The 26,997-nt window shown below is 45.5% G+C and overlaps 1 protein-coding gene across 13 annotated transcripts in view; it reads right to left on the minus strand.

Annotated features, from left to right (window-relative positions):
- CASK (calcium/calmodulin dependent serine protein kinase) overlaps positions 1-26,997 on the minus strand; it is an 887,710-nt gene that overhangs the window by 111,312 nt on the left and 749,401 nt on the right. For 6 of the 13 annotated variants that reach the window (XM_063955611.1, XM_063955609.1, XM_063955607.1 and 3 more), the window contains 3 exons: positions 25,081-25,149; positions 10,196-10,231; positions 9,272-9,468 (listed from right to left, as the gene is read on the minus strand). In XM_063955611.1, coding sequence (XP_063811681.1) covers positions 9,272-9,468; positions 10,196-10,231; positions 25,081-25,149 — 302 coding nt within the window. The remainder of the gene's footprint in view (positions 1-9,271; positions 9,469-10,195; positions 10,232-25,080; positions 25,150-26,997) is intronic. The other 7 variants (XM_063955617.1, XM_063955615.1, XM_063955618.1 and 4 more) reach the window with 3 other exon arrangements.

The following is a 26,997-nucleotide window of genomic DNA, read 5'->3' on the forward strand; positions in this document are numbered from 1 at the left end:
GGACATAGAACAGATGCATTAACATCTTGTCTGCCAATGCGTGGGAGTGAAAATTCCCCCCCCTCTGGCGATGCCCGTCTGAGCACTCAGCACTAAGCTAATGCGCTGTGTCTCCCTGCCTGGCCAGCTTCACTGTGCATGTGCAGTATGTCGCTGCTCACGTAAGATCCCCTGCGCAGGTCAGAGCCGGCACCCACCACAGTCAGGGACAACTGTCCCTGTTATGTAGATAGGGCAGGTGTCGAAATCGATGGCTGCAGGTGTCGGAACAGTCAGCGCTACTAACCGTTCATACATTGCCCCCTCATATCGGCATGCTATCTTTTAGATAGCAACGCCAATAAATACAGGGGCGCATATACGCCAGTGTCACTGAGCCCGCACCACAGTAGTAATACATGGGGGAGAAGCGGTGTCAGTGTACTTAAGATGTACTGATCCAACTTCTCCCCCATAATGAGGGATCATACATTTACCCCTTAGTTCCTTTGTGTTGAAACCTTCTGTACCAGGGGTTAATGTGGGCCAGAACAGGGCAGAACAGTTGTAATTGGAAGTGGAACCCGTTCTGCCTCCGCCTGCCCACAATCAGGAAATAAGTACATGCAGCTGCCTGTTTAAGAAGGAGAGACAGACTCATAAGCACTGCAGGCCGTGGCTGCCCCACCCCAAAACCTTGCATGACCACGAAGTACGGGCAGCTGTGGCTGTTGTCGAATAATGAAGTAGTCCTTCATTTTTCAGCATTCGCTGAGTTAAGGCTCAGGTTGACTTCTGGTCTTCCCTATAGCTGCCCCAGTGTGCACCCACCAGTGCAGTCCATATAAATAGATGTGGTGAGTGGGCGGTGCTAGAGAGGCAATGATTGTCTTGGCTTGCCCCGCCTCCTCCAATCCCTCTCATCTGGAGGTGCCCGGGAGTAGACCCACGCTGACGCTGAGGGAAATATTTATTATCAGAAGTTCAGAACTGCTGAACTATATATACACGAGTGTGCACGCGCTGGTACAGTTATTATTGTTATTATTATCCATATACAGTACAGTTACTTTTAATTTTTAAGCGTTTTCGGCTTATAACATGCTCAACACCTGTTTACCATGCTCCCCTTGCCTCCACTGTGTACGATTACCCTGCTTTCACTGTACCCCAGTCCCACTATGTATGTGATTTCCCTGCTCCCACTGTCCCCTTATATAACCCTCTCTGTGTATAAGGGGCACTGGTACTGTTGACATTATGCATATAGGGGGCACTACTATGGGCATTATGTGTGTAAGTGGCCCTACTACTAGATGAGCCCTGTCGTGTACTACTATAATGCGGGTGTATTCTACTATAAATAAACATGTTGAGATATGACATTTTTTTAAAGACATCTTTTAAAGTGGGCACAGTATCAAAATTTGTCAGGGGGACTATGCTTATGGACAGTCAAGATCTAGGCCAGGGTTATACAACGTATGACACTCCAGCTAATGTGGAAATATACATCCCAGGATGCACTATAAGGGCATGCTAAAAGGGATGGGAGTTGATAGATGGTACAGTAATCAGAGAGAATGTGGGTTAGAATGTCTGAATAGGAGTAATTACTGCATGCTTCAACAATGATGGAAAGATGCCATACGTTTGTTAAAACTGGGACAAACACAAGATAGTGAATTATTAATTTGTGAGAAGATTTAATCAAATGAAAAGACAGTAGAGTGAAAAAAGAAGGAAAGAGTAGGCCACTATCTTCATCTACGGTATCAAATGATGAGAGTATCAGTAGATGCAGGAAAAAGAACTGGTGCCTGGCGAAGAGAGGAGGGAGGAGACACAGGGAAGGTGGTGTGTGGGGTTGCTAAAATATTTAAATTTATCATTTTTTTAAAGAAAATCTTCGTTTTGAACATTTTTAAAGTGGGTACAAGAATTACCTTCATAGACGCAAAACAGTAAGCCCAAGTTGCATAGATTTACATTTAGTAAAGATGTTTTTGGTGCCTACAATACAGCAATTAAAAATTAACAAAAAGAATTCCCACAACTACATGTGTGGTTTGGATTAACCCTGTTGTAGGCCAGATATTGCTTAAGTGCTACACTTAATCACTATACAAATGATATAGAACAGACATACTGGTATCAAACAATGGCGCACTACTACACCGTCACATAGCTAATAACTTGTATAGCCCTTTTGTATGATCAGTGGTAGAGTATATAAGATGACGCACGAGGCTGGGCTGTCCTGGACACGGTCGCATCTGATGTGACCAGTCAGAAACGTCCACTCAGAGGAACTGCCAGCCCTCCCGCACTTGCTGCGGCTCTGTCCCCAGTGTATTCGATCACTGCTTGCTACAGTGATTGGATAGCCCTGCAGCATCCCCCAACCACTCAACTGGCGAAAACCCTTTCCTCCTTCCCTCTCTCTGTCCGGGTCAATGCGTGCAGTGATCTGGCATCAGTGAAGCCAAGTAGCGCAGTCATAAAAAAAAATATAACCCCCCCCCCCCCCCCAGAAGACTCCTGCAGCCAGCAGTGATCGGGCAGACCAGCGACACCCCCCCTCCTTTCTCCTTACCGGCATCAGTCGCAATGTTTATCGATGTTCCCAGTTTGAAAAACTATTTTTTTTTTTTAACACAAATATAAAATAAAAATGTTTTTTTTTTTTTTTTAAATAAAATAGTTGTGGAACAGTTTAAATACTGTATATATTCTTCACCTAATTCACGCATAAAAAAAATACGACATTTTCGGAGAGGTTTTCGAAAAAAATAAGGAGATTTATGGTAAGAATTTACCTTTGTTAAATCTTTCTGCGAAGTACACTGGATTCCACAGGGAATTACATTGGGGTGTAGAGTTGGATCTTGATCCGAGTCACCAACAGGCTAAAAGCTTTGACTGTTCCCAGGATGCATAGCAGCGCCTCCTCTACATCCCCGCCTCCAGGCACTGGAGCTCAGTTTTGTTAACCAGTCCAATGCAGTAGCAGGTAAGAGAGAAGTTAGTAGCCACATACAACTACATTCTTACGACAGGAGAATGTACTAGTGGCTAATGCCATACAAACCCAAAGAAGCTATGTGCGTCAGGGTGGGCGCCCTGTGGAATCCAGTGTACCTTGCAGAGAGATTTAACAAAGGTAAGTTCTTACCATAAATCTCCTTTTCTGCAGCGGGGTACACTGTGATTCCACAGGGAATTACTTTGGGGATGTCCTAAAGCAGTTCCTCATGGGAGGGGACGCACTGTAGCGCGCAAAAGAACCCGGCGTCCAAAAGGAGGCATCCTGGGAGGCAGAAGTATCGAAGATATAGAACCTTATGAACGTGTTCACTGAGGATCATGTAGCCGCCTTGCACAATTGTTCAAGGGTCGCACCACGGCGGGCTGCCCAACAAGGTCCAACAGACAGAGTAGAATGGGCTTTGATGGTAGCAGGAGCTGGAAGTCCAGCCTGTACATAAGCATGTGAAATCACCATTCTAATCCATCTGGCCAAGGTCTGCTTATTCGCAGGTCAGCCACTTTTGTGAAAACCAAAAAGAACAAAGAGAGAATCAGATCTCCTAAGCGAAGCTGTTCTCTTCACATAAATATGGATAGCACGTACCACATCCAAAGACCGCTCTTTGGAGGACAAACCAGGAGAGGTAAAGGCCGAAAACTCAATCTTTTGGTAAAGGTGGTAAGATGACACCACCTTAGGCAGATAACCAGGGCGAGTTCTAAGAACTGCCTGGTCACGGTGAAAAATCAGAAAGGTTGACCAACAGGACAAGGCACCCAAGTATGAAACCTGTCTAGCAGAGGCAATAGCCAACAAAAACAAGACCTTAAGAGTAAGCCACTTAAGGTCCACAGACTCAAGAGTTTCGAAAGGAGACTTTTGTAGGGCATCCAGAACAACTGACAAATCCCAAAGAGCCACAGGAAGAACATAGGGAGGTTGAATCCGTAAAACACCCTGAGTGAAAGTATGAACGTCAGGCAGAGTCGCAATTTTTCTCTGAAACCACACCGACAAGGCCGAAATATGAACCTTGAAAAAGGCCAGACGAAAGTCCAGGCCCTGTTGCAGAAAAGCCAAAAGTCTGGCAGTACTGAACTTGTACGCATCATAATCTTAGTTGCACACCAGGCGAAGTAAGAATTCCAGACCCTATAATAAATCCAAGCCGAGGCCGGTTTACAGGCTTTCAAAATAGTTTGAAGGACCGCCTCAGAAAATCCCTTGGCCCTCAGAACTGAAGCTTCAAGAGCCACACCGTCAAAGCCAGTTGGGCCAGATCTTGGTAGACACAATGGCCCTGAACGAGGAGGTCTGGGCGTTGCAGAAGTAGAAGAGGACGCTATATCGAGAGACCCTGCAGGTCTGAGAACCAACTCCGTCTGGGCCACGCTGGAGCGATTAGAAGTAGTAATCCTCCTTCTTGCTTGAACTTTCTTATTACTTTGGCCAGGAGTGACACTGGAGGGAACACGTATTGGCAGCCAAATGTTCAATGGAATTGCCAGTGCGTCCACGAACGCTGCTTGAGGATCCCTTGTCCTTGCTCCGAAGACCAGAACCTTGTGATTGTGTCGAGACGCCATCAGGTCTACATCTGGTAGGCCCCACTTGTCCACTAGGAGTTGAAATACTTCTGGATGAAGGCTCCACTCTCCGGCGTGTACGTCCTGACGACTGAGGAAGTCCGCTTCCCAGTTGAGGACCCTCGGAATGAACACTGCCGATATGGCTGGCAGATGGCGTTTCGCCCATAGAAGAATCTTTGACACTTTCATCATTGCCATGCGGCTTCGAGTACTGCCTTGATGATTTATGTATGCCACTGTGGTGGCGTTGTCCGACTGTACTTGAACAGGACGGTTCTGTACCAGAGGCAGGGCCAGTTTCAAAGCACTGAACACCGCCCGCAACTCCAGAATGTTTATCGGGAGGAGAGATTCCTCCCTGGTCCATCGACCCTGAAGAGAGTGTTGCTCGAACACCGCGTCCCACCCTGCAGACTGGCATCCGTCGTTAGAAGGACCCAGTTGGAGATCCAGAAGGGACGCCCCCTGTTCAATTGCTGGTCCTATAGCCACCAGGCCAGTGACAGGCGAACCTCCGGAGTAAAGGAGATAATGTGAGTCCTGATCCCATTTGGAAAGGATTAACCTCTGCAGAGGGCAGGAATGAAATTGAGCGTACTCCATCATGTCGAAAGTCGACACCATGAGGCCTAGTACTTGCATCGCCGAGTGTATGGACACACGCGGGCAAGATAGGAAGCATCTTATCTTGTCCTGAAGTTTCAGGACTTTCTCTGGCAACATGAACAACCGTTGGTTGTGGGTGTCCAATAATTCCCCCAGGTGCACCATGCTCTGAGCAGGGACCAGTGAGGATTTCTTCCAGTTGATGAGCCACTCGTGAGCTTGCAGGAATTGGACCGTCAGTTCCAGATGACGGAGGAGAACCTCTGGAGAGTTCGCAAGGATCATCAAGTTGTCCAGATAGGGCAGGATCCTGACACCCTGACGACGGAGTATAGCCGTCATGACCTCGGTGAAGATTCTGGGAGCCGTGGTCAGACCAAAAGGTATGGCCTGGAATTGAAAATGTAGGTTGCCAATAGCAAACCGCAGGTATTGCTGATGCAACATGGCAATAGGTATATGCAGGTAAGCATCCTGTATGTCCAGGGACACCATATAGTCGATGGGCTCCAAAGCCAGAACAATAGAGCGAAGAGTTTCCATATGGAATTTGGAAACTTTCACAAATTTGTTCAAAGACTTGAGGTTGAGAATGGGCCGGGAAGACTCATTCGGTTTCGGAACCAGGAACAACGATGAATAATACCCCCTGCCTCTCTGAGCCAGAGGCACCGGCACTATCACACCTGTGTTCAGGAGGGATTGTACCACCAAATGGAGAGTTTTTGCTTTTACTGGATCCGAAGGGATGTTTGTTGTGCAAAACTGGCGAGGGGGACGTTTATTGAAAGAGTGACGACTTCCTTTACTCAGGCGTCTGAACGGGATGCGGTCAAGATCCCGCCGGACGGGATCCCAGTGGTCGGAATCCCGGCACTGGGATCCCGACTGGCACAAACGCGACATATTCTCCCTCTGTGGGTGTCCATGACACCCATAGAGGGAGAATAAAGTAGTGTGCCGAGCGTAGCCCGCAAGGGGCTGCGTTGCGCTCTCCCCCTGTCGGGATTGTGCCAGTCGGGATCCCGGTGTCGGTATTCCGACCGCGGGGATCTCGTACTGATCCCGTCTGAAGTGGTCTGTAACCATACCTGAGCAAACCGCAGAAGTCGGCCTCCCACCCTGAGGTCCCCCAGGAGGAGGCCCGCCCCGTCATGCAGCAGGCTTGTCTGTTTTAGAAGCAGGCTGAAGGGCAGCCCAGGAACGTTTAGGTTTGGGCTTAGTGGATTTGGAAGTGCGAGCCTGTTTCGGGTACGCCTGACCCTTTGCTTTACTTGGAGGTTGAAAGGAAGTACTTTTAGCCTTCGGAGCTGAAGGATTAGTACTAGGCAGAAGGGCAGTCTTGGCGGATGCTAAATCAGCAACAATCTTGTTGAGATCTTCCCCAAAAAGGATGTTTCCCTTAAAGGGGATCACCTCAAAGGTCTTTTTAGAGTCCAGATCTACAGACCAGTACCGCAACCAGAGAATCCGGCAAGCCAGAATAGATGTAGTAGACGCTTTGGCCGCCAGGACACCAGCATCAGATGCCGCCTCCTGAATATAATGAGAGGTTGTAATAATATATGGAAGACACTGTCTAGCATTATCAGGAAAATCAGACGGTAGTTCTGCTTCAACGTCCTGAACCCAGGCTTCAATAGCTTTTGCAGCCCAAAAAGCCTCAATAGTGGGCCTATGCACAGCTCCTGCAAGAGTGTAAATAGACTTTCATCAACCCTCCACACGCTTACCCGTCGGTTCCTTGAGAGAGGTGACGGTAGTGACAGGCAGAGCAGATGACACCACCAAACGCGCGACCTGTGAGTCCACCGGCGGCGGTGTTTCCCAATTTTTACTTAACTCTGCAGTGAGGGGATAACGAGCTACCATCTTTTTAGACAGGGAAAATTTCTTTCCTGGATACTCCCAGGATTCCTGACGTATATGTCAACCAAATGGTCAGAGTGTGGAAAAACTAATTTAGTAACCTTCTGACGCTTGAATTTATCAGGTTTCTTAGAGGTATCTGGAGGTTCTGCTTCATCATCAATTTGAAGAATCAGTCTGATCCTCCAAGAGGTCAGGAACATCCACCTGTGCAATAGATTCCCCATCTGAAGCATCTGCATCAGTGTCTGAGGGGTCAGTATATGTGCCATCTTCATCGGATGAAGTATACGAAACATGTGTGGATTGTGAGGAAGTAATGGACCGCTTAGAGGGCGAGGGTTAGATTTTTGTTTAGCCAAAGACTGATTTAATTGCTGTAACTGAGTGGACAGATTATCTTCCCATGGCGGATTAACTGCGGGGACAATATGTGCTGTAATGGCACAGGAGGTCCCACAGGGGGCGCAAGTCTAGTTACTTGTGTAGTCACTAAATTAGAAAAGGCAGCCCAAGGAGGGTCTTTGTGTGCCCCCGGTGCTGCAGACTGACGGAGGGGTATAGAACCCCTGGTACCTGAACCCTCAGTTGCAATGTTTTCCTCAGAGCAATCTGTGGCATCAGCACTGCATGGTGCAGGATCAGCCATGGATCTACCGCCCTGTTTAGCGGACATTATTTGTAAGCGTAACCTTAGGGCGTAATAGTATAATAAAAGCAGACAAAGTACCTTACAAAAAAACCCTGTATAATGTGACTGCAAAGCAGAGCACAAACAGAGAATTTAAGAGGTATATGGTGACTGAAACACAGAGAAAAATACCAAAGTAGTATATCCTGTGAGACACTATACCATATGAAAACCCTGATGCACTTAGCCCCCTTCAGGGTACAGAATATAGGGATAGCAATATGTGTGAGATACACTGAATAGAGACCACACAGCAGCTATTGGCACACACAGTCACATGTACAATGCAGAAATTATTAGAAACAGCAATTAAACTGCACTGGACTAGCAATACTGGACTAATAAGTAAAGCTATATATATATATATATATATATATATATATATATATATATATAGATATAACAATGCACAGTAAAGACTGGATGTATATAAGAGGGTACTTGTACTAAACAACCCTGAAGTTATGCACGTGTTCTTAACTAACACTGTCTAAACGACATGTAGAATACTTAAGTGTCCCGTAAATGCACAGCGCTTATGATGCAGGCGGCTTTACAGAGGAAACATTGCCCAGCAGTCCCAGAATCAACTCAGCTTGTGTGTAATGGCGCCCAAACGCTGACAGGGAGTGAGGGAGAGATGCAGCTCCAGGGCGGGAACATTTGCAGTAAATGGCGCCTGGGGCTGGGGGAGGGTTTACAGGTCAGAGCCTTATCCCCTTGCTGAACTTCACCACCGGGTACTGCGGGGCCTATTTGAAACGGATTTTAAGAAATCCGACCTGTGCCCCTTGCCCCTGGTGGTCTAAGTGGGGTCCCTGTACGGCCACAGTGTCCACGCCGGCGTGCGCGGTCAGTCTCCTGGAGACCGTGGCGGATCGCGATTTCAGCGGGTCCCGCCTGGGGGACCCTCTTACCTCCTCCAGAAGATGCAGCCACGCGATTCAGGAGAGCAGCGGCGGATGTGTGCCTGAAGTGACCGGAATCCTCCGCTGTAAGTACCCGGCAACCAGGGCGCGGGAGTATACAGCGCTGCTGGGGGAGGTGAGGGATATAGAAGAAAAGGCGCTATGCATCCTGGGAACAGTCAAAGCTTTTAGCCTGTTGGTGCCTCGGATCAAGATCCAACTCTACACCCCGATGTAATTCCCTGTGGAATCACAGCGTACCCCGCTGCAGAAAAATAAATTGCCAGTTAAGTGGTTAAACAGTGAGTAACAATAATGCTGGAAGATCCCCAGTAATATTGAGAAATTAGTGATCAATTGGATTTGGATTCTATAGCATCACTCAGCAAGCCTACAGGATCAGCTTGATTGCGGTCAGTTTAGTAAGAAAATGTATAAAGCATATGAAGCAAAACACAAAGTATCTCATCAGTCTTCTTGGGTCAAACCAAAATGTGCTCCTTTTTTCTGATGGAGGCATGATTCCTACAGAAAACTGTTATACCATTAGTATTGTAACAAATATATACCCACTTATACAGTGTTCCTAATAACTTACCATTCCTGCAGCTCCGGAGAAGGAATGAGACCAGCCGTACCATTTTTGGCATTTTCCAGTTTGCCTTGCCACCAATTATGATCATCTTTACTAATAATTTGAATAATATCTCCAACTCTAAACCTGATTCCAGCTTCTTTACAGGGTATGAGGTCATCCTTTGCGGGATCATATTCAAATTGTGCTCTTACATATATCTATTAAAAAAACAAAACAAAGGTTTATAACAGCCAGTGAAGACCACACTGGAGTATTGACGGTCCACAAGAAAAGAAGCCAATCGAGTGAAGAGAAGAGAAATGAGTACACGACAGGAAATTGCAGGGCAGAAGCATTCATAAAATAAGAGTGGAAATTAACCTATTTGTTTACACTCAACTGTCAAATGTAATTTCTTCTTCAAAACCTATGTATATCCAGCAGTGTTGGCTATAATAATAAGGTTATAAAGTTCAGGCAGTAATAATTAGAGATATGCGTTTTAGGATTTTACTCGGTTCTCAAAACGGCATCTTTTGGCTCTCAGATGTCACATGTTTTGGACAGCCAAAAAACAAAATCCGGATAAATCCGAACGCGTGTTAATTTTGGCATCAAGAAAAGAGTAAATCTGAATCCGCACATCTCTAGTAAGAATACTAAAGAGCAGGCTAGAAGGATAACTTTCCAGCACATCAACCGTGAGTGCAGCAGTTTTCAGCCAGGTAGCTGCTTTCTTGTTCTTTATTTTGTGACATAAGAAATTCACCATATTTGTTCTGTTCTGCATCTGTAGTGCATGAACAATGTGATACAATGTAGGCCTCTACAGCAAGTGTAAAATGAAATGAATAACATACTGTAAGAGTACTTAAACTAATAATGATAACACAATGAACATGGGGTTTATTAAAAGAAAAGTCATACAAAGAAAGTCTTATTCACCTGTCGTCCTTTTGATTGAGTAGTTGATGGAATGTCCTGCAGAACAAAGTCAACCCAAAAGAAGACATTTTCATCTTACTGATTAACAGCTTTTATCTTTATAAATCACAAGTACAGTAGTATTTTGAATGTAAGTGTAAGAAATAAATATGGAATAATTTAGAAATAAAAACAAAGCTCAAGATGTTTAGCTGAAGCATCAGGAAAGCAGAAAAGTTTAAGCACAATTATGATGTGTATTAAAAAACAAATATTACTATCCACATCTTCAACACAAATGCACTGACAAAATAAATTGTGTAATGGCTCAATGCGCATAATTAGGACTGCAAGTGTGTAGACTGACCTCACCAGGATATCCATGACCACAAGATATTTCAAAGACATGGTCATTGATACATATTACCAATCTCTTACTAAAAACATATGTTTTCTGGTCATCTTGAAACCATAAGTAGTTTGAAACACTAAGACAAATTTAGCTGAAGGCTAAAATCAGACTGTCACAGCCAAACCAGCACATTGGATGAATTTATGGGATTGCCACCAGAGCAGTAAGTAGAATTGTATGCAGCTGGGCAAGAAGGAAACAAACACTCCCCAAAACCGAATTGTAACCCAAAATGCCCCCTTCAGTTTTGTACCAAGGGCAGCTGCCCTTTCTGCATGTTCTAATTACAAACCTGCCTGCCTTGTTCAAAAGCCAGAACACTGTGTAATAAAGGATTGTTGGAGATAATGGGGGTCATTCCGAGTTGTTCGCTCGTTGCTGATTTTCGCTATGCTGCGATCTGTTACAAAATGCACATGCGCAAGGCACGCAGGGCGCATGCGCTTAGTTATTTAACTAAAAACTTAATAGATTTGCTGTGGATTGTGCGGCACTTTTCAGTCGCTCTGCTGATCGGTGAGTGATTGGCAGGAAAGGGGCGTTTCTGGGTGGTAACTGAGCGTTTTCCGGGAGTGTGCTAAAAAACGCAGGCGTGTAAGGGAAAAACGCGGGAGTGTCTGGAGAAACCGGGGAGTGGCTGGCCGAACGCAGGGCGTGTTTGTGACGTCAAACCAGGAACTAAACGGACCGAGCTGAGCGCAATCTGTGAGTAGGTCTGGAGCTACTCAGAAACTGCAAAGAATTATTTATTAGTATTTCTGCTAATCTTTCGTTCGCTATTCTGCTATGCTAAGATACACTCCCAGAGGGCGGCGGCCTAGCGTGTGCAATGCCGCTAAAAGCAGCTAGCGAGCGAACAACTCGGAATGAGGGCCAATATTATACACAGTTATATGAAAATATAATGCAGTATCTTGGAAAGTAGTGCGGTCCTATCCAAAGAAAATGGACCATAATTTGCTGTATCTCACTGCTGCTCCAGTACAGGTACAGTACTTATTTTAATTGCAAAGGATCTTATCCAAAAACATCCCATAATAATCGTTATGGTAGACTTACCGTTGATAACTCTATTTCTCCTAAGTCCACAGGATAACATTGGGATATGAGGTAGCGACAGCGGATTGGTACAAAACGATCAAAGCTTTCGGCCTCCCAGAATGCAACGGGCCTGTCCCTATATCCCCGCCTTCTGGCTCAGGCAATTCAGTTGTTTTCCAAAGCTCAAGGCAGAAGCATCATAGAGAGTCCTAATCAGGCGAGAAGAACACACATGCACACCCTTCTGTACAAGGAGGAAGAGGTTAGTAAGTAAAAGGATCCTCAAATCAGGTGCGTCAGGGTGGGATCCCTGTGTATCCTGTGGATTTAGGAGAAATAGAGTTAACAATGGTAAGTCTACCATATCGATTATTTCTCCTGCAGGGTCCACAGGTTAGCCACAGGATAATGGAAAATAGTATATAACACTGGGCGCTGGAGTGTTAGAGAATAAAAAATACAAGTACGTTTATTACATATACAATGGGTAAAAAAAGGGGATGCAAAGCATCCAATGGATAAAAACTCTGTGGGAAATATTTACAATGGCAAGCAGTCAATTTCTTAACCAGCTTTTGAAATACCATAGTGTTCTTATTTGGTGGTATATATAGAAGACAGTAGTTGTCTTACCCGAATTGGGAGTATGGAGCCGCTGGTGGCAAAGCAGTGTGTTATCCGGAATACACACCGCTGGGCTCCAAAGCTTATCCCCGGGCAGTCAAAAGTGGTCTGCAGCAGTCCAACGCCAACGCGTTTCGGATCTCCTTTGGTCCTTTGTTAAGGTTCTGTCAAAGGACCCAAGGAGGTCCAAAACGCGTTGCACTGCTGCAGACCACTTTGGAGCCCAGCGGTGTGTATTCCGGATAACACACTGCTTTACCACCAGCAGCTCCATACTCCCAATTCGGATAAGACCCCTTCTGGCATCTATATATAGCACTAAATAAGAACACTGTATGGTATTTCAAAAGCTGGTTAAGAAATTGACTGCTTGCCATTGTAAATACTTTCCACTGAGTTTTTATCCATTGTGGCTGCCTTACATATCTGTTCTGCTGAATCATCATGTTGTGCTGCCCATAACGGACCTACCTTACGAGTAGAGTGAGCAGAGACATTAGCCGGAACAGGGAGATCAGCTTGAGAATATGCTTCTGAAATAGCCATTTGAAGCCACCTCGCCGGTGTCTGCTTGTCAACAGGTCATCCTCTCTTGCGAAATCCGTAGATAACGAAGAGTGTGTCTGTTTTCTGATGGCACTGGTACGATCCACGTAGATCCTTAAAGCATGGACTACGTCCAACGATGCATCTCCTGCAGAAAGGTCCGGCCCTTGGTAGGCCGGGACTACAATTTCCTCGTTAAGGTGGAATTTAGACACCACCTTTGGAAGATACCAAGATTTGGTTGAGAACTGCTCTATCTGGATAAAAAAAATCAGAAAAGGAGGGCGACATAACAATGCCCTAAATCTGAAACTCTTCTAGCTGAAGTAATAGCCAGTAGAAAGAGAACTTTAACGGCCAATCATTTAAAATCCACTCATTTTAGTGGTTCAAACGGGGCAACTTGAAGGGCCTTTTGGATCAAACTTAAGTCCAAGGCACTGTAGGAGGAACAGAAGGAGGATGAATGAGCAGCATTCCCTGGAAAAAAGTGCGCACATCATGTAGGTTAGCAATTTTCTTTTGGAACCAGTCAGTCAGTGCTGACACTTGCACTCTCAAGGAAGCCACCCTTAGACCTTTGCCCATTCCTAACTGAAGGAATGCTAGTATTCTGGAAACTCTGAAAGACCTAGGATCTAATTTCCGGTCACTGCACCACAGAATATAGGCTTGCCATATTCAGTGATAAATAAGAGCTGAGGAAGGTTTCCTTGCTCTGAGCATTGTTTGAATTACCTGTTGTGAGAATCCTCTTGCTTTCAGGATGGAAGTCTCAAGAGCCATGCCGTCAAAGACAGTCGATCCTCCAGGTACTTGTGATAGCAAGGACCCTGAGACAGTAGATCTGGATGTTGAGGGAGTAGGAATGGAGCATCCATCGACAACCTCTGCAGATCTGTGTACCAATGTCTTCTGGACCAAGCTGGAGCTATTAGTATCACGGCACCCTTTCCTTGTTTTGCTTTACGCATCACCCTGGGTAACAGGGCAATTGGTGGAAGGCCAGACGAAAGTCCCATCTCACTGACAGATGTGACACAAAGATCGCTTTGGGATACTTTGTTCTTGATCCGTATGCGAGAACTTTGTTGTTTTGAAGGGACGCCATGAGATCTATCTCCGGTAACCCCCACTTGTCTACCAGAATTTGGAAGACCTCGGGGTGTAGAGCCCATTCGTTTGCATGAATGGCGTGTCGACTGAGAAAATCCGCTTCCTAGTTTAGGACTCCTGGAATGAACACTGCGGACAAGGCTGGATGATGAAGTACTGCCCACTTTAACGTGCGACTTACCTCCTTTATTGTGTTTTGGCTGCGCGTTCCTCCCTGATGGTTGAGGTACACTACTGCTATTGCATTGTCCTGGTGGATTTGGACTGGTTTTCCCTGAAGAATGTCCTTTGCCCGAATAAGTGCCATAATTATGGCCTGAAGTTCCAATATATTTATTGGCAGGCAACTCTCTTCCTTGTTCCACTGCCCCTGGAAGCAACTCCTTCCTGACACCGCTCCCCGCTTTTGAAGAGAATTTACCAATCTGATATCTAAAAGGGTCTCCCTTTGTCCAGATAGGATGTCTGTAGCCACCAGGCTAATGACCTCCTTACTTCCAGAGAAAGGACAGGGCTGCAAAGAGAAATCCTGGGCCCTGGTACAACAACTTCCTGGGCCCCCACAACCCCTGGAGGGGGTGTAATCACAGCATGCTGGGGGCACAGCCACACCTCATTGGAGGCGTGTCTAGCACATGAGAAGCACCCACTCACAGGAGCATGGCATGCCTCCCAGCCAGGGCAGTAGAGAGCCTGGCTGGGCCCAGGTCCTTTTCGGGGGGCATGGCCTAATCACAGGAGGCATGGCCATGTACCCTTAGAAAAAAAAAATACAGAAAAAATTGTATAGTAAGCACCTACCTGGCCACACTACAGCACAGCATACAGCAGAGTGTGCTGGGCTGAGAAGAAAAGCTGCAGCTACTGCTTCCAGGTAAGTTGGGTGAGGACCTGGGGCCCTCCATCAGCCCAGGGTCCAGGTAATGTGTACCCTCCCCCCACTCTCTAGGCACCACTGAGGAAGAACCATAGTCTGCGTTTTTTAACTGTCTGATGAAAACCATTCCATTTGGAAAGGATCAGACATTGCAGAGGCCTCGAGTGGAAAGGAGCATACTCCACCATGTCGCATGTCGACACCATCAACCCCATCACACACTGCTGCGTAAATGGAAACCGTTTGACTGTGAAGTAGCTCCTGAATCCATGACTGAATTTTGGATATTTTACAAAATTACTCTCTGAAGACTCAAATCCAACACAGCCCCCAAGTGAATCATCCGTTGTGATGGAACCAGGTACGACTTTGCTCAATTTATGAGCCAACAAGCTATTGTCTGCCGCAGAGGACACTGAAGCAATTCCTGAGATTGTGCCAGAATTAATAAATAGTCGAGGTATGGAAAAATCCTTATCCCCATAATTTTGGTGAACACTCTGGGAGCTGTGGCCAGTCCACATGGTAGGGCCTAAAATTGAAAATGTTGCTGGAGGATAGCAAACCTGAGATAGCGCTCTGATGGGACAGTGCTATAGGAACATGAAGGTAAGCATCTAGGGATACCATAAATCCTCTGGTTCCATGACCAAAATAATGGAACGTAAAGTCTCCATATGAAACCGAGGCACCCAAATGTACTTGTTCAGCATTTTGAGATTGAGTATGGGCCGACCGACCTGTTTGGCTTCTGCACTAGAAACAGGTTGGAATAAAAACCTTGTCTTCATTGTGCAGAAGGAACTGGAATTATCACTCCTGACTGAAGCAACTTCTGAACTGTCTCTTGCAAAGCCCTGGCCTTCGTTTCCAATGAAGACGGGCTGGTACAAAAAAACCTGAGGAGGGTGTTTCTTGAAAGCAAACGCATAAGCGTGAGATACCGCTTCTTGCACGCAGGCATCTGTGGTAGACTGCTGCCAGATATGTGCAAGCTGAAGATGTCTGCCTCACACCCTGGGGTCCCCCAGGTGGAGGACCACACCATCAGGCTCATGGTTTATCTTCTGATTTGGAAGCCGGCCCTCTGGTAGTCCAATGCTTTTTAGTCTTACCAGACTTGTCAGATTGAGACGATTTGCCATAACCCTTTCCTTTTGCTTTTCAGAGTCCGAAAGGGACGAAAAACTGGAAAAATAAGATTTTACTTACCGATAAATCTATTTCTCGGAGTCCGTAGTGGATGCTGGGGTTCCTGAAAGGACCATGGGGAATAGCGGCTCCGCAGGAGACAGGGCACAAAAAGTAAAGCTTTTTCCGATCAGGTGGTGTGCACTGGCTCCTCCCCCTATGACCCTCCTCCAGACTCCAGTTAGGTACTGTGCCCGGACGAGCGTACACAATAAGGGAGGATTTTGAATCCCGGGTAAGACTCATACCAGCCACACCAATCACACCGTACAACTTGTGATCTAAACCCAGTTAACAGTATGATAACAGCGGAGCCTCTGAAAGATGGCTTCCTTCAACAATAACCCGAATTAGTTAACAATAACTATGTACAATTTATGCAGATAATCCGCACTTGGGATGGGCGCCCAGCATCCACTACGGACTCCGAGAAATAGATTTATCGGTAAGTAAAATCTTATTTTCTCTATCGTCCTAGTGGATGCTGGGGTTCCTGAAAGGACCATGGGGATTATACCAAAGCTCCCAAACGGGCGGGAGAGTGCGGATGACTCTGCAGCACCGAATGAGAGAACTCCAGGTCCTCCTTAGCCAGAGTATCAAATTTGTAAAATTTTACAAACGTGTTCTCCCCTGACCACGTAGCTGCTCGGCAAAGTTGTAATGCCGAGACCCCTCGGGCAGCCGCCCAAGATGAGCCCACCTTCCTTGTGGAGTGGGCCTTTACAGATTTAGGCTGTGGCAGGCCTGCCACAGAATGTGCAAGTTGGATTGTGCTACAGATCCAACGAGCAATCGTCTGCTTAGACGCAGGAGCACCCATCTTGTTGGGTGCATACAATATAAACAACGAGTCAGATTTTCTGACTCCAGCTGTTCTTGCATTTAGTGGTTCAAACCAATGAGATTTTAGAAAATCCAAAACTACATTGAGATCCCACGGTGCCACTGGAGGCACCACAGGGGGCTGTATATGCAGCACACCCTTAACAAAGGTCTGGACTTCAGGGACTGAAGCCAATTCTTTTTGAAAGAAAATCGACAGGGCCGAAATTTGAACCTTAATAGATCCCAATTTGAGACCCATAGACAATCCTGATTGCAGGAAATGTAGGAATCGACCCAGTTGAAATTCCTCCCACGGAGCACTCCGATCTTCGCACCACGCAACATATTTTCGCCAAATTCGGTGATAATGTTGCACGGTTACTTCTTTCCTTGCTTTAATCAAAGTAGGAATGACTTCTTCCGGCATGCCTTTTTCCATTAGGATCCGGCGTTCAACCGCCATGCCGTCAAACGCAGCCGCGGTAAGTCTTGAAACAGACAGGGACCCTGCTGAAGCAAGGCCCTCCTTAGAGGTAGAGGCCACGGATCTTCCGTGATCATCTCTTGAAGTTCCGGGTACCAAGTCCTTCTTGGCCAATCCGGAACCACTAGTATCGTTCTTACGCCTCTTTGCCGTATAATTCTCAATACTTTTGGTATGAGAGGCAGAGGAGGAAACACATACACCGACTGGTACACCCAAGGCGTTACCAGCGCGTCCACAGCTATTGCCTGCGGATCTCTTGACCTGGCGCAATACCTGTCCAGTTTTTTGTTGAGGCGAGACGCCATCATGTCCACCATTGGTCTTTCCCAACGGGTTACCAGCATGTGGAAGACTTCTGGATGAAGTCCCCACTCTCCCGGGTGAAGATCGTGTCTGCTGAGGAAGTCTGCTTCCCAGTTGTCCACTCCCGGGATGAACACTGCTGACAGTGCTATCACATGATTCTCTGCCCAGCGAAGAATCCTTGCAGCTTCTGCCATTGCACTCCTGCTTCTTGTGCCGCCCTGTCTGTTCACATGGGCGACTGCCGTGATGTTGTCCGACTGGATCAACACCGGTTTTCCCTGAAGCAGAGGTTCTGCCTGGCTTAGAGCATTGTATATCGCTCTTAGTTCCAGAATGTTTATGTGAAGAGACGTTTCCAGGCTTGTCCATACTCCCTGGAAGTTTCTTCCTTGTGTGACTGCTCCCCAGCCTCTCAGGCTGGCGTCCGTGGTCACCAGGATCCAATCCTGTATGCCGAATCTGCGGCCCTCCAATAGATGAGGACTCTGCAACCACCACAGAAGAGACACCCTTGTCCTTGGAGACAGGGTTATCCGTAGGTGCATCTGAAGATGCGACCCTGACCATTTGTCCAACAGATCCCTTTGGAAAATTCTTGCGTGGAATCTGCCGAATGGAATTGCTTCGTAAGAAGCCACCATTTTTCCCAGGACTCTTGTGCATTGATGTACAGACACCTTTCCTGGTTTTAGGAGGTTCCTGACAAGCTCGGATAACTCCTTGGCTTTTTCCTCCGGGAGAAAAACCTTTTTCTGAACCGTGTCCAGAATCATCCCTAGGAACAGCAGACGAGTTGTCGGTATTAACTGGGATTTTGGAATATTCAGAATCCACCCGTGCTGTTTTAGCACTTCTTGAGACAGTGCTAATCCCATCTCTAGCTGTTCTCTGGACCTCGCCCTTATTAGGAGATCGTCCAAGTATGGGATAATTAATACGCCTTTTCTTCGAAGAAGAATCATCATCTCGGCCATTACCTTTGTAAAGATCCGAGGTGCCGTGGACAATCCGAACGGCAGCGTCTGAAACTGATAGTGACAGTTTTGTACAACGAACCTGAGGTACCCCTGGTGTGAGGGGTAAATTGGAACGTGGAGATACGCATCCTTGATGTCCAAGGATACCATAAAGTCCCCCTCTTCCAGGTTCGCTATCACTGCTCTGAGTGACTCCATTTTGAACTTGAACTTCTTTATGTACAGGTTCAAGGACTTCAGATTTAGAATAGGCCTTACCGAGCCATCCGGCTTCGGTACCACAAAAAGAGTGGAATAATACCCCTTCCCTTGTTGTAGAAGAGGTACCTTGACTATCACCTGCTGAGAGTACAGCTTGTGAATGGCTTCCAAAACCGTCTCCCTTTCGGAGGGGGACGTTGGTAACGCAGACTTCAGGAAACGGCGAGGTGGATCTGTCTCTAATTCCAACCTGTACCCTTGAGATATTATCTGCAGGATCCAGGGATCTACCTGCGAGTGAGCCCACTGCGCGCTGTAATTTTTGAGACGACCGCCCACCGTCCCCGAGTCCGCTTGAGAAGCCCCAGCGTCATGCTGAGGCTTTTGTAGAAGCCGGGGAGGGCTTCTGTTCCTGGGAAGGAGCTGCGTGTTGCTGTCTCTTCCCTCTACCTTTGCCTCGTGGCAGATATGAATAGCCCTTTGCTCTCTTATTTTTAAAGGAACGAAAGGGCTGCGGTTGAAAAGTCGGTGCCTTTTTCTGTTGGGGAGTGACTTGAGGTAGAAAGGTGGATTTCCCGGCTGTAGCCGTGGCCACCAAATCTGATAGACCGACTCCAAATAACTCCTCCCCTTTATACGGCAAAACTTCCATATGCCGTTTTGAATCCGCATCGCCTGTCCACTGTCGCGTCCATAAAGCTCTTCTGGCCGAAATGGACATAGCACTTACCCGTGATGCCAGTGTGCAGATATCCCTCTGTGCATCACGCATATAAAGAAATGCATCCTTTATTTGTTCTAACGACAGTAAAATATTGTCCCTGTCCAGGGTATCAATATTTTCAATCAGGGACTCTGACCAAACTACCCCAGCACTGCCCATCCAGGCAGTCGCTACAGCTGGTCGTAGTATAACACCTGCATGTGTGTATATACTTTTCTGGATATTTTCCATCCTCCTATCTGATGGATCTTTAAGTGCGGCCGTCTCAGGAGAGGGTAACGCCACTTGTTTAGATAAGCGTGTTAGCGCCTTGTCCACCCTAGGAGGTGTTTCCCAGCGCTCCCTAACCTCTGGCGGGAAAGGGTATAATGCCAATAATTTCTTTGAAATTATCAGCTTTTTATCAGGGGCAACCCACGCTTCATTACACACGTCATTTAATTCTTCTGATTCAGGAAAAACTATAGGTAGTTTTTTCATACCCCACATAATACCCTGTTTAGTGGTACCTGTAGTATCAGCTAAATGTAACGCCTCCTTCATTGCCAAAATCATATAACGTGTGGCCCTACTGGAAAATACGGTTGATTCGTCACCGTCACCACTGGAGTCATCGCCTGTGTCTGGGTCTGTGTCGACCGACTGAGGCAAAGGGCGTTTCACAGCCCCTGACGGTGTTTGAGTCGCCTGGACAGGCACTAATTGATTGTCCGGCCGCCTCATGTCGTCAAACGACTGCTTTAGCGTGTTGACACTATCCCGTAGTTCCATAAATAAAGGCATCCATTCTGGTGTCGACTCCCTAGGGGGTGACATCCTCATATTTGGCAATTGCTCCGCCTCCACACCAATATCGTCCTCATACATGTCGACACACACGTACCGACACACAGCAGACACACAGGGAATGCTCCTAACGAAGACAGGACCCACTAGCCCTTTGGGGAGACAGAGGGAGAGTTTGCCAGCACACACCAAAAGCGCTATATATATATATCAGGGATAGCCTTATAATAAGTGCTCCCTTATAGCTGCTTTGTTATATCAAATATCGCCATAAATGTGCCCCCCCCTCTCTGTTTTACCCTGTTTCTGTAGTGCAGTGCAGGGGAGAGATTTGGGAGCCGTCCTGACCAGCGGAGCTGTGAGAGGAAATGGCGCCGTGTGCTGAGGAGATAGGCCCCGCCCCTTTTCTGGCGGGCTCGTCTCCCGCTATTTAGAAACATTAGGCAGGGGTTAAATATCTCCATATAGCCTCTAGGGCTATATGTGAGGTATTTTTAGCCATTATAGGTAATCATTTGCCTCCCAGGGCGCCCCCCTCCCAGCGCCCTGCACCCTCAGTGACTGCCGTGTGAAGTGTGCTGAGAGGAAAATGGCGCACAGCTGCAGTGCTGTGCGCTACCTTTTGAAGACTGCAGGAGTCTTCAGCCGCCGATTCTGGACCTCTTCTGATTTCAGCATCTGCAAGGGGGCCGGCGGCGTGGCTCCGGTGACCATCCAGGCTGTACCTGTGATCGTCCCTCTGGAGCTTGATGTCCAGTAGCCAAGAAACCAATCCATCCTGCACGCAGGTGAGTTGACTCCTTCTCCCCTCAGTCCCTCGCTGCAGTGATCCTGTTGCCAGCAGGCATCACTGTAAAATAAAAAACCTAGCTAAACTTTTTCTAAGCAGCTCTTTAGGAGAGCCACCTAGATTGCACCCTTCTCGGCCGGGCACAAAAATCTAACTGGAGTCTGGAGGAGGGTCATAGGGGGAGGAGCCAGTGCACACCACCTGATCGGAAAAAGCTTTACTTTTTGTGCCCTGTCTCCTGCGGAGCCGCTATTCCCCATGGTCCTTTCAGGAACCCCAGCATCCACTAGGACGATAGAGAAACTAGGCTTGGATTTATGTATGGAAGGAGATATTACTTTCTTGGAGTCTGCTTCCGATTCCAAAATACGGTTTCATTCTTTACCAAAAAGAATACCTCCAGTAAAAGGCAAAGACTCCAGAATCTTCTTAGAGTCTGAGTCAGCTTTCCATGTACGTAGCCAAACCGCTCTTTGAGCTGACAATAGCAATTGTACCCATATCCAAGGCTGCTTGTTCCATAAAAATAGCTGCCTGTTTAATATGTGCAATATGGGATTTTTGCTCTCTAGATGCCATTGAAACTTCATCCTCCAATGCATCAGCCCAGGCTGCCACTGCTTTTGCCATCCAAGCTTAAGCCATGGCTGGTCTTATGATTGCCTCAGTCTAGGAGAAAATGGTTTTAAGAAAACCATTTATTTTCCTATCTGTGACATCATTTAATGATGTTGAAGGCAGAGGTAATGTAGATTTTCGCACCAATCAGATTACATGCATATCTACTTTGGGAGCCACCTTCCTTTTTAAACAGTCCCCAGCCGGAAGAGGATAATGGGAATTCCATTTCCTTGGAATTCTAAACTTCTTACTGGGTGTAACCCAAGCCTCTTGCATAATTTCCGTCAGCTGTTCTGACCCTGGAAACTCAGGGTCTAATTCAGACCTGACTGTAGTAGCAACTTTGTTAGCAGATGGGCAAAACCATTTGCATTGCAGGGGGGCAGATAGAACATGTGCAGAGAGAGTTAGATTTGGGTGGGGTGTGTTCAAACTGAAATCTAACTTGCAGTGTAAAAAGACAGCAGCCAGTATTTACTTTACACAGAAACAATATAACCCACCCAAATCTAACTCTCTCTGCACATGTTATATCTGCCCCCCCTGCAGTGCACATGGTTTTGCCCATCTGCTAACAAAGTTGCTGCTACGATAAGGTCTGAATTAGGCCCTCAGTCCTAACTATTTTGGGACGTTTACATACAGGTGCCTTAGATTTTAACAAAGGCTCTGCTGCCTCCTTTAAGGATAGAATGGCTTTCATAGCACTAATTAAGCTCAGGAATGTCCACTGAGCTGAGGTCTTTCTCCTTGTCTCTGTATGCAGACCCGGAGTGTGACGAGTTCTCATCTGAAACATGTGTAGACTGTGGAGATGATGTTTCATGTCTATGTGATTTACTTACCACCAGCCTTTCAGCCTGTTTCTGTTGAGAGGCTGCCGATTCCTGTACTGGATGTGATAGCCCCCAGGTGGAATGTTGCATGTAAGGGTTAATAGGGTAACCTTTCCCTGGTATAGGAGCTGGCATTCTCTGCTTAGCTATACTGGATAATGTCTGTGCAAAAGTAGCCCAAGGGGGCTCAACCTGAACCTGTGCCTGCCTCGGATTATTCAGGAGACTTTGGTCAAAGCTAAAACAATTTGCACATATTCCATTTTGAACCAGATCCTGAGAGGTTAACCCAGCTTTGCAAAACAAACATGACATGAGTGTTGGTGCTGCTGTGGAGAGTGTATCCTCCTCACCCTTGCCTCTCTTAGACCTTGATAAATAAATCACACCCCTTTACAGCGTTAACTACACAGATTGTGACTGCAATCACTTTAAAATTTGTTTAATTGACATACAATCTGCTCCCTCCCTCCCTGCTTTGCTGGTATACACATTAACTGACAGAAAATAGTAAAGTCAGCAATCACACTAGCAATCAGTCACAGGTTATACATTAGTATAATAAGCAATCTGAGCACATAATCAACTACAGATACATTTCAAGTATGTAGGAGAAACATATTATTGCATTACCTTATATAAGAGTTTAAACATATTCAGTCACACAGCAAAAGAAAACAGCAGCAATAGTTTACAGACTCATATGCATCAGGCACTTATCCAACTATTCATACCAAATGTAGATACTTAAGCTGTATCACTCGGCTAAGGAGAGTGGGATACAGGGAGACTTCCCCCCGCTTCCAGGATTGATCAATACGTTAGTGAACGCTGAGTGGATCCAGACACTATTAGTGTACACAATCACCCCGTGAACCTACAATGAACACAGACGCCCAAGTGAACACCAATGTACCAGTCATACAGATGCCTATTCTGCGACTGGGTCCTTTTAGATACACTGTGTCTCAGATGGAAGCAGGAACTCGGTTTATCGCAGGAAACTCGGAGGAAACTGGTCATGAACCGGGGGGAGGGACGACAAAGGGAGCGTCTTACTCCCCAATACTAATATCAACCCTAGGGATCACGGCCTTATACTACCCCTGGAGCCTATGATCCCTGAGTCTTAGCGCTGGTGCACCCAAGGTGGCAGCCGTGTCAGTGACTGTTCGGTAGTCTCAATCCCGAAACAGTGCGGCTGTATCTCGCGTTTCCCTACTAAGCGGAACCAATGCCTTACCTTCTCCCAGTGCTCTGGTAACGTCTGCAGGACTTGCTAGTATATCCTACACAGACGCCCGCCAAAACAGCACTGTACACGTGGGTAAGCATTGTCGTAACACGGAGGGGAGTTGTTGGAGCGACTTTTTCTAAGGTACGTATAAGATCAATTTTAGAAAAAGATAGCTCAAAAAATATAGTAAGACTATAAAAATAAAATAAAAAAAAGCTTATGGCTGATAAAAAATAGCCTGTTGATTGACCATGGTCCGGCTCCTGCCACGCCAAATGAAAAACTGAATTGCCTGAGCCAGGAGGCGGGGATATAGGGATGCCCGTTGCATTCTGGAAGGATGAAAGCTTTGATCGTTTGGTGCCAATCCGCTGTCGCTACCTCCTATCCCAATGTTATCCTGTGGACCCTGCCGGAGAAATGCTAAACTTGCTGTTGTGTATGTAATAAACATAAGTAAATAAAAAAAAAAAAAAAAAGATGGTATGTGTCTGCAAAAGCAGCTACCAATGCATTATAAGCAAGCAATTTGTGTTAAAGATGTTCAAGAAATTTTTTTTAAAAGATGTGTGCAGCTACTTCAATTTGTTTTTACATTTTCAGGGTAAAATCAACCCTGCTAGCATCAGACAGAGCTTAACACAATAGGCCAGGCTCATGTTATGCAAAGTATGTGCAAGTCACACAGCAGAGGGCACACCAATTCATTAACTCAGATAGCGGACTCTAAATTCTTCAAAAAAGCTGTTTTTCTTTTGTTCTATAATACTTTTAAATTGTTTTTAAGTGGTCCTGTTAACTACAAACAGCAAATGCAGATATTTTGTGGGCTGGACAATATAAAATTGCTCATCAGTTCCCAAGGAAGTAGTGCCACTATACTTTGTAGCTTTCGCTAGTTTCTTGTGAATAGATACAGTAAGCTGCATTCTCTCTAATATTGGCTCAGTACACAAAATGAGTCAACCGGACAACTTTTATGGTTAAACACTGATTTTCTGTATTAGAAAAAAAATAATAATAATAATAATAATAATAATTACTATATATATATATATATATATATATATATATATATATATATATGCATTTTGTAAACTTTATAACACTGAGATTCCTGATGAGATCCAAAGAAAAAATTGTCAAAACTTGAAAATGGGAAAAAAACAACCCCCTTCAAACACAATTTCAACTATGTTCGGATGGGAATGCTCATCTGTGAGTTTAAAAACACAGAAGTCAATTAAGAACTGGTTGTGAACATATTCCCCCTGTTTTTGTGTGTATGTGTAATTGCTGATCTTACCGCAACAGAATTGTTAATGCTGCTATGACCATTAGCTGGGGACTGTCTGGATGTAGAGGGGGAATCTCTCTGAAATAAGACACAAGTTTTGTTAACACATTTTCACTATCATAAAAGGTAGTTACCACTGCATCAACAATGAGAAAAATCTCAACACCATTTTAATTTCTCGCTTCAATTGGTTCTACTTTAGGCACATGAATTTGCTGCAATGAAGTAATCAGATAAAGCAGATGTAACTGCAGTTAACGGAATATCCACCTAGAGGAGCTCATGGACCAGTCAGCAACGCATACTTCATATTCTGTTTTGCACTCACCAGCATAATCTTCAACAGCTGTAAATAAATTGTCTGCTGCTCCTCACAGAGAATTGAGGAAAGCCATATGTAATTGTTTCTAAACATCAGTTACACCTCGCACACAAAACTAATCCTTAGCAAGTACGATATTTAACTGTTCATGCCATTTTTACAGGAAGACAATTTCCAAGAGTTACTTAACTGGAAGTGAATAGTGATGCTCAAACTGCAGAAAGAACAACATTTATTGTACTAAGAATGGGTAGAATATAAAATCTGACACAGACAGGCATACTTCTAATTTTCATATTCCTTTATCTTTCTGGTGTTAGATTGCTGCATACTGTATCTTGCAAAACAGTCAGGATGATGTTATTGTGACCACACATTAGGGAAATCAGAAGAAATTTGATTATTTTCACCTAAAGTGGAAGACCCCGCAATGTGTGGCCAATAAAAGAAAAATAGTCAAAGACTGATTTGATGGGGGTAAAGATTTTGCGTGAATGATGGCAATGGACGACTACAAAGGAAAATAAATTTACAATAGTTATTGACCCAACGTGAGGCCAGTCCTGTTGTGCCAAGTCATTGTGTGATAAAAGGCTTACAAATAACCTTGTGCACAGGGTGAGTCTAGCAGAGCGTTCAACATCATTCTCAAAATAACAATAGAAAAATATGTAACAACTATTGGGTCACTGACATTATGACATTTCATAACAAGGCATGAGTAGTTTTGAAGACTTTACTTGCTGAAATTTAATGAACAGATTGGTTAGACCAAGGGACTCCAGAGTCCTCAAGAACCACCAACAGGTCATGTTTTGTGAATTTCCTTAATCATGCACAGGTTGATCTATTTTGCGGTCAGTAATTATCCAATCCGCTTCTCTAGATAGAAATCCTCAAAGCATGAAATGTTGGAAAAACTTGAGGGTTGAGATTGAGAACTACTGGGTTAGATCTACCAGTCTGCAGATACAGTATATATACAATTGTGTACATGTGTCCTCCTACATCCTTGCCGCAGACACGTTAAACAGCCCTTCTAGTCACACCATGCTGTGACTCGGTAGCACCAAGTGTCTTTATGTGTGACTTTTTCCATTAAAATGCATCTCATTTACATTGCTGTGCGAATAGGACACACAAGCAGCTTATGCGGATTAAAATGATTTGCAACGTGCCTATATTATGTGTGTGACTGCAGCTGTATCTGCATATGGAATATGTTACAGTGGTTTCCAGGACACAGTCGTAAACAGAATAGGCATGCCGAATATCATTTTAAATCAGCAGAGTCTGCTTGTGCGTCCTATTCACAGAGCTATACGGATAAGAAGCATTTTCTGCAAAAAAAAGATGCCTGACACTAACGGAGTTGCACGGTAGCGGTCAGCTCACTCACACCAGGCATCTCCAGTTGCATTGTGTATTAGGCAAGATGTATGAGGACACATCTGCACATCGAAATTGTTTATATAAATTGATGTTTAAATAAGATGGTTGCAATCAGCATATTACTGTCAATTCCTGTCTTATGCAATTCCACCAGTTTTAATGTCTATACCAGCAACTAACTGAAGCCAGTCAATTCACCAGAACTAGTGACA

The sequence above is a fragment of the Pseudophryne corroboree genome, chromosome 2, assembly GCF_028390025.1.
Source record: "Pseudophryne corroboree isolate aPseCor3 chromosome 2, aPseCor3.hap2, whole genome shotgun sequence".
Taxonomy (NCBI): Eukaryota; Metazoa; Chordata; class Amphibia; order Anura; family Myobatrachidae; genus Pseudophryne; species Pseudophryne corroboree.